The sequence below is a fragment of the Lissotriton vulgaris genome, chromosome 4_1 (genome assembly GCF_964263255.1).
Source record: "Lissotriton vulgaris chromosome 4_1, aLisVul1.2, whole genome shotgun sequence".
NCBI classification, from domain to species: Eukaryota; Metazoa; Chordata; class Amphibia; order Caudata; family Salamandridae; genus Lissotriton; species Lissotriton vulgaris.
The window spans coordinates 1,722,475,624-1,722,484,334 of NC_141691.1; the positions used below are offsets into that span (position 1 = coordinate 1,722,475,624).

The 8,711-nt window shown below is 47.3% G+C and overlaps 1 protein-coding gene across 2 annotated transcripts in view; it reads right to left on the reverse strand.

Moving 5' to 3' along the window:
* Positions 1-7,096, reverse strand: part of VIRMA (vir like m6A methyltransferase associated) — an 811,754-nt gene extending 804,658 nt beyond the window's left edge. For both annotated transcript variants that reach the window (XM_086966010.1, XM_086966009.1), the window contains exon 1: positions 6,987-7,096. In XM_086966010.1, the coding sequence (XP_086822136.1) occupies positions 6,987-7,049 (63 nt within the window). In that variant the 5' untranslated portion in view covers positions 7,050-7,096. The remainder of the gene's footprint in view (positions 1-6,986) is intronic.
* Positions 7,097-8,711: the final 1,615 nt, after the last annotated feature.

Here is an 8,711-nt window from a genome sequence, read left to right on the forward strand (position 1 = left end):
GTGGTAGCGTGAGGGCAGTAGAGTGGTAGCGTGAGGGCGGTAGAGTGAGGGCGTGAGGGCGGTAGAGTGAGGGCAGTAGAGTGAGGGTGGTAGAGTGGTAGAGTAAGGGAGGTAGAGTGAGGGAGGTAAAGCGAGGGCGGTAGAGTAGTAGAGTGAGGGAGGTAGAGTAGTAGAGTGAGGGCGGTAGAGTGGTTGAGTGAGGGCGGTAGAGTGGTAGTGAGGGTGGTAGAGTGAGGGCGGTAGAGTGGTAGAGTAAGGGCGGTAGAGTGAGGGCGGTAGAGTGGTAGAGTGAGAGTGGTAGAGTGAGGGCCGTAGAGTGGTAGAGTGAGGGTGGTAGAGTGAGGGCGGTAGAGTGGTAGAGTGAGGGTGGTAGAGGGCGGCAGAGTGGTAGAGTGAGAGTGGTAGAGTCAGGGCGGTAGAGTGAGGCCATGAGGGCGGTAGAATGGTAGAGTGAACGCGGTAAAGTGAGGGCGGTAGAGTGGTAGAGTGAGGGCGGTAGAGTGAGGGCATGAGGGCGGTAGAGTGAGGGGGGTAGAGTGAGGGGGTAGAGTGAGGGTGTGAGGGCGGTAGAGTGGTAGAGTGAGGGCGGTAGAGTGAGGGCGATAGAGTGAGGGTGGTAGAGTAAGGGCAGTAAAGTGAGGGTGGTAGAGTGGTAGAGTGAGGGCGGTAGACTGAGGGCGGTAGAGTGGTAGAGTGAGGGCGGTAGAGTGGGGGCAGTAGAGTGAGGCCATGAGGGCGGTAGAGTGAGGGCGGTAGAGTGGTAGAGCGAGGGCGGTAGAGTGAGGGCGTGAGGGAGGTAGAGTGAGGGCATGAGGGACGTAGAGTGAGGGCGTGAGGGACGTAGAGTGAGGGCGTGAGGGAGGTAGAGTGAGGGCGGTAGAGTGGCACAGTGAGGGCGATGGCGTGAGGGCGGTAGAGCGGTAGAGTGAGGGCGGTAGAGTGGTAGAGTGAGGGCGGTAGAAAGGGTGGTAAAGTGAGGGCGTGAGGGCAGTAGAGTGGTAGAGTGAGGGCAGTAGAGTGGTAGAGTGAGGGCGGTAGAGTGGCAGAGTGAGGGCGGTAGAATGAGGACGTGAGGGCGGTAGAGTGGTAGAGTGAGGGCGGTGGCGTGAGGGTGGTAGAGTGGTGGGCGTGAGGGTGGTAGAGTGGCAGAGTGAGGGCGGTAGAGTGAGGGCGGTAGAGTGAGGGTGTGAGGGCAGTAGAGAGGTAGAGTGAGGGCGGTGGCGTGAGGGTGGTAGAATGGTAGAGTGAGAGTGGTAGAGGGAGGGCGGTAGAATGAGGGCGGTAGAGTGAGGGCAGTAGAATGGTAGAGTGAGAGTGGTAGAGGGAGGGCGGTAGAATGAGGGCGGTAGAGTGAGGGCGGTAGAGTGAGGGCGGTAGAGTGAGGGCGGTAGAGTGAGGGCGGTAGAGTGAGGGCGGTAGAGTGAGGGCGGTAGAGTGATAGGAGAGTTACATCTGCATCCTAACAGATTAAGACGTTCTGAATCCATTAGGAACAGTGTCAGAAAAACAACATTTTAGACAGCTAGGGATTAATTACGACGACTATCAGTCCTGTGGTCAGGGTGGAGGTGGTGGGGGGGGATGGTTATACAGATTATTAAACTGATTACTTGTTTTACTGTATTAAGCCTGAAATTCAATCCTAGTTGTGTGCTATGGTTCCCAGAGTGAGAACAAACTGGCAGATTGCTCTGGGATGGAAGTAATAGAAAATTATTATGCGTTTATGTGGAAGAGGCAGCAGTGGTAAGGGCGGGCAGAGTCTTTCCACTGCAACGCAAGGACGTTTGTAAACAACAGAGGAGGCTGTGGATGCTTTGTTTCTCGGGAAATAAAGCCGGTTCCTTTAAAAACAAAAAAAAAGCACGCATTTTTTCAAACACAGAAGTATGATCCTCAGTGGTGTGTTCGGTCCTCCTCCCCTAAAACCTAAAGGGCAGACAAGGGTAATCTTTATGGGAAAGCAAGGGGTCACGGATACAGCCCAGATGGGTTGGCTGCCCTCTGCTACTGTTAAACTGTTAAATGTTGTAAGAAACCATGGAGAAGAAATCTAGAGTTGAAGCCTAACCACCGCCCTTCTCACAGAAATAGCATGTTTTACGTAATTTCCAACTCACGTGGATAGCAGGAACACATATTTGAAAGGTTGCTTCTGCAATAAAAGAGAAACGATTTGTTTCCCACTCAGCCACGTCAAAACATGCAAACAAGTCCCCTAAAAAAATAAAAACCTTCAGCATACATAACTAGGTTTTAGTAAGACGTATTGGAAACCATAGAATGGCAGAGGAAAGGCAGCGCTGGGAGGGGGGCTGGACAACCATGCCAGCATTCCGATTCACGAGCAGATGGTCCTGTTTATGACCTGTGGAGCGCGTGAAGTGGCTGGTGGCTAATGGAATCAGAGCGGCCGCGTCGCTTTGATGTTCTTGTCTTGTCTTGCTTTGTGGGAGGGGTAGGGGGGGCAAATTCCTGTGCACGCGCCTGGCTCACATGAACTGTACGCGATCCGCAGTTGGGTAGACTTTTCGGAAGCCTTACTATGAATCTCGCCTATCATCCCTACGGGATGGAATAGACGATACCTAAACATGGATACAAATATATATATATTTTTTTTAATTTTGAAGAACAATTGTTGAAAAATTAATTACCGAATTATTCCTCTCGACTGTGTTATTTGATCCAGGTCCTCACATCTTCAGCAAGATCTTAATAAGAGGACAAAAGTCACAATGTAATGAAAAGTTGAGATTCTGCTGCATGGTGCCCGAGATAGGCCGTTTTATAATACTTCAGCTGTTCACCGTATCTAAGAGTTTCGGAGTGTGAAAACGCAAAGGCTTCAAAGCGGTCCACAGAGAGAGTTAAATGACTGTGTCCTTTACTGGAGTCCTTTAGTGTTGTATAAGAGGGCACAGGTACAATACTGTTTGTTGCGATAGAGACTAGGCAGCATGGGTTGTGCGTCTTGGAAACAGTGTTGGTGGCCTGGGGATACGGCTAGAGAAATTGCAGTTTGATCGTTTTCTGACTTTGAAGTGCAGCACATTCTTGTTGCCACGACAGGGTGCACTGTAGAGGGAGTGTTTTTCCAGGGTGGTAGTCCTAGTTTGGTTTTGGAGGAGTGTTGGGTGGGTAGCTTCTTCCGGTAGTGTCATGACGAAGGTGTATGACTGCCGCTGTGTCTGCTTTGCAACCAGCATGTCATAAGCATTTGGGTGAAGGGCAGATTACGTGTGGAGACTTTGTTGGCACTTAAAGATATGGTTGCATCGTGTCGTTGTGCCAGGTTCCGGACAATGCCTGATCCAAACAGTGAAGTCCTGAACAATCGGGCCATGGAGACTGTTGTGTCTGGAGCATTTGGAGTCTGGTGAGCTTGCCCCTCCCCTCCCCAAAGCCCCCCCCCCCCCCGCCCCGGTCCACGCGGTGGTCGGGTTTTCGAGCTGGGAGTTTATTGGTGGGGCTTTAAGGGGGTGCTGTGTTCAGTCTAGAAGCGCGGCCCGCACTGCCTCACTGGTGGCAACTGACTGGGATGTCCCGTTTGCATATCACGTACCGGCCATCATCTTGGGTGTTCTCACGAGCCCGCAATGCCGAGACTCGCTCATAGACAATGCCGGACGCTGCTGGGGATCAATATCGTCCTCCGTTAGTGCCCCAATGCTTCCCCTGACTCCATATTTCACTTCAAAATCCCAGGGGCTCATAGTGTGGATCACATGGCAGCAGGAACCAATCCGAGCCTTGGATGGGTAAGCTCGGATCCGCCTCCCCCTTTCTGTGTCTGTCCGCCCACTCAACCAAAATTAAAGAAATAGAAAAATCATCTATTTCTTTCATTTTGGTATAATCGCGGCACCCCGCGCTTTACTTGTAACATTTTAAAAGTAAAGCGCGGGTGCCGTGATTATACTAAAATTAAAGAAATTTCTCTTTTAGAGCCGTCCCACTTGGTCGGACTTCCCTGCTGGCGTAAAAGGTTTCTTATCTTCTTTATGGGGCGAAACAGATGGCCCCATTAAGAAAATAAGAAACCTTTTACCACAGCAGTAAGTCAAGGAAGCCAGTCTGAAAGGGACAGCTCTAAAAGAGAAAGGAGTACGTCACAGGACGCTCTTTTCCATGGCTGGCCAACGTTTAGCATGAACGGTGACGCCAGCCAATGGGAAAGGGGCGGGGCTTAACCTCGCTAATGAAACGTACTCGAAGTCATTAAATCGTGCCAGCGAGACTTCGCATGTGCGCAGCCTACGCTAGCCGAGACCTAAAAAGCAGGACTTCGGATGTAAGAAAGTCCAGCTGACTAAAGAGTACTAAACTCATACAGGATACCTGGCTGTAGAGAGACCTGCGCCCAGACACCTGCCTGAGGAGGTAACAGCAGCAATACTGACCAGAAAAAGCTTTCCCAGCAGTTAGAGACGAAGTCTGAAAATAAAACATTGGACCAGGACAATCTGGTTGATGTAGCAAACCTCAGCTCCATTGATGTCACCCTGAAATTGCGCCTAGTTCCATGTTCATCATGAACTGTTGATTTTCACTGGTGCTTGACTTTTCTTAGGCACTTGCCTAAAAACTTTAAAAATCAATAATTCCTTAGGCTATCCTGATGATAGTGGCATCTTCTTGTTCGTTACATTTTTCCCTAGTTTTTTACATTAAATTGGGAATTTTATTGTATTCTTTACTTTAAAATGGTTGGTACTGTTTGAACTTAGCGAGCACTTTTCTGGGTACTGCATGCTGCTTGCGCCATAGCTGCCAGGGGTTCAGCAGAGCTTCTCTTGAGTTGGTAGGGGTGCCCAAGTACCAAATGATAAATCACATTTATGATGCAAAAGACTTAGGAAGAACCACAACAATAAATTAAAGAGAGACAAAATGAGTACCATCTTAACTAAACATATTGTAAATACCGCAAACAAAATCAGAAAACTGTTAACAAATCGATAAACCCTGAAAGATGCCCTGCGATTCAAGAAAGAAATATGCTATTTTGTCTAGTTATTCATAGATTTCACTTTAACCATCAACTATTTCACCCCTGATTCAATACTCATTCACCTTGTACTCCCAACTGATTATGTTGGGGATCTAAAGACTGATCCAAAAAGTACAGCATTCAACTTGCATGCAGAGCTCAGTCCAGTCCACTTCTTGAAGCACTTCATACAGAATTTTGAAGCTGACCTCAGATCCAGGATTAATGCTTCAAAATAGTCTTTTCTAGAAACTTGAGAAACACTGAAGAAAAGAACAGCTATCCTTGAGGTTGTGGGTAATCACTAACCAGAATATCACCAAACTACCATAACCCAAATAGATCTTGGTAAGGGGCGTAACGAGACAGCTTCATTCAGGTCTGCAAAGGGCACCAAATCCACTCTTGATAATGTAAGAGATCGCTTTGTCTTGTTGGACAAGAACATGCAATCAGATTTCTTAAATGTTGATATCTCAGCTTCCTGTAACACAGTATACAACATGTTACTTAGAGATATACCCTATCCTTCCGTCCTACTATTGGAAATAAGTTTGGATTGTGTGAACAGAAGTACCATCAACAGGTGACCTGTGAAATGACACTGGTGCCATCTGTTTCCTGTCAGCTTTACATTATCTAAATGTAGACTTTGACAACTCCTACTGGACGACCAGATGCACTTCAGTATGCATCCAGCACCCAAATCTATATCCAATCAGTTAACAGTCCAACAACCTAGGTCAGCAGCTGCTTGGCAGCTACATGCCTGGTCTGGGTGCTCCAGTCGATGAAAGAGAGCTGATTGAATTAAGACAAGGCAGGAGCCTTGGTGCTAGAAGAACCAGGCTTTGACTCGCTACCCTTTGATTGGCCTCCTAATGATGGAGTATCTCAAGCTCCTCTGGTGTAAGAAAGAAACATGAAAATGATTTAAGCTCTCCCTCATCACCAATTTACTGCATAGATCAAGGACATAAAACTAGAACTCTGCCTACAGCGTAAAATCCTCCCAAACCTCGAGGCCACTATGAGGTGAGTCTGAGAAAAGTCTTAAGCCCACCTCGATCATTTCATCATTGCCTAAATGTGCAAGACAGGTTGCAAAAGTTTTTGATAACCTGACTAATATTGTTGTCTTTATTTGTATAAGCGCGAGTATATATTAAGAAGGCTGAAAACTTCACTGACTCCTACTAGAAACAAAATCTAACTTTAAGATTACTACACCTTGGAAAAGACCTACTAGTACTGGGTCAAGGGGAATGAACACCTTGACCTCTAAGAGGTACCTGTGCTCTGCAATTCATTCCACACACAGAGAAATGGGTAATAAGATGAAGTATAAATGTACAACTGCGCGGAGTAGAAGGTCCCAGCCGATGGAATGAATCGAAGACTAAACTGATAGCAGGACCAATCCACAAGCTCTCGAGACACAGGCATATAACAACCCAACAACTAAACTCCAAGTAAGAAAAAACTTGTTTTACAAAGTAGCCTTGACAGGAGAACAAGGGATTTCAAACATTGCTTTGCCACCAACAAAACATTCAAACTCTGGTATTGCTTCAATGTGGAGGAAAGCAAGGGGCAATCCTTTATAAGCAATGTAATTAACATTGTGCATTGCACTGCCATCAGCACTGGTTGACTTAATTACGCTGCGATCACCTGCATTTGCTTTTTTTTGTTTTGTTTTTAACATAAGTGCAATCCTGCGAACAGAGGTACACTTATTTCGAGTGACACTCCAGCTCCAGCAGTTTTCTAGTCCCACAGCGAGGAAACGGTCGACTAAGGTTCGTGTATTAAATCCATTTAAGTTACAAACTGATTACACAGTGTGTCAGTCTGGGCCAGAGAATCAGCACATCCAGCTGAGTCGCAGATCATAAGGTGCCCGAACAATTCCACGAACTAAAATGCCAACTCTACCACCGCCACCACAGCCTCTTCTCCGTTCCCCGCTACTTAATCTCCCTCTGCATACCTCGCTGTTCTGATGTTTGAATGTTTCCAAGAAAAGCAACTCCACAGCAGCCTCCGCCGCCATGTTCTTCTGTTTTAGAACTCAGGTTGTCAATACCGGGTCATATGGTAGTACATCCGGAGCACCCAGGCCTGTAGATGCTTGGGAAAGGGAAAGAGTTAGACATAGAAAAAGGACTGCCAATAAGATTTCTGCTTATCGGAAATAGTGGCCATCTTGAAGATACAACGCTTCGGCCAATCACTAGAGAATCCGCCGAATATCGTAATTTAAATCCCAAATTTCATACGACTTTCAGTTTAATAATGGCTTTTTAGAAATTACGGTAATTTATTTAAGCAGCAATGCACGTCAAATTATTTACATTTTAGTTTTCTGATATAGCTACCGCGATCATAAAAAAAATACTTTAACCGAACTTTATAAATTATGTTCGAGAAATTAAAAATATTTCTTACCGCTCGCATCGACTTAACCTTGGTTTAGAAAAGAACGGCACCATCTATTTGGTAAAGGACGTGGCCTAATGGCCGGATGCTCGACTCTGGCAGGCTGTTATGTGTACAGTGCCCCCAAGGAAAACGCTGCAGCCACTGTGCTGATTAACCTTTTATTTCGATATAAGTGTCCCTAAAGAGCGCTGAGCCTCTGCTGCTCGTACCAGCTCTTCGCGCCACTAATTGCGCGATGCGCGCGCAGCCCAACATGGCCGCCGGCACGTCACGTCGCCTACGTGACGTGCAACCGCTAGACCGCGCTACTACATATCTCCCTTTTTTCCAACACAGAAAATTTTAACTTACAGTCCGCCGTGCATATCATAGTCTCTGAATCTGGCTGGCTTGACCACCGCTCTACCCCTACGGGTCAGTCTTACCGGGGTATTGGGGGTCACTCCTTCGCTTCTTCCTCCGTCTACTGGCGCAGCCACGCTTCCATCTCCTCCATTCAAACCTTCTCTGACCACCTGCTTCTAGTCACTTTCTCCAATCTTTTCTTGTCGGTCTTCTCCACTCCCTTCAGGTTCCGTCTCCAGACGCTCCTGTTGGGCAGTTCTATTTCCCTCATCTCCTAAGTCTGTTCCGCCTTGGTCCCAACTTAGAATCTTGTTGCATCTCGCCATGCGGTCCTGCGACCATACGTTTCCGTCGCTCAGCAGGGCCGCTCTGCCCAGTACTTCCTTCACCTGCATGGGCTTGCTGTATTTACTCTCTCCTTTCCTCTGCAGCGTGGCCAACTTTACTCGTACCCATTCTCCTTTCTCTAATCCAGTGTTCTTCACGTTTCTCCTGTTGTCGTAGTGTTTGGTGTAAACTGCTTGTGCTTTCTCCAAGTTGGCTCGCACCACTGCTGGGGACCACTCACTCGTTATCGTTTTCTCTTTCCACACTCTGTTGTCTTGGGTGAATGGTTCGCGTCCTCTCAGTATCTGGAACGGGCTGTAGCCGGTGCTTGTGGAGGTGATCCTGTATGCCCACACCATGTGCCATATCTCTATTTGCAAGATAGCTCCCCCGCCTAGGGAGAGAACACCCCTGAGCACAACGTAAAGAGGACCAAAAGGTCTGATTCAATAAACATCAAGTAATCTGTAGTTCGTATTCAGATAGGAAATATCCAGCTTTCCGTATTTATTTGAACATGTTGAAGAAGTATCTCTGTTTGCAAGTAACAGTGAATGTAATCCACATAAAGTTCATGAAATTTTAAGATATGTTCATTCTC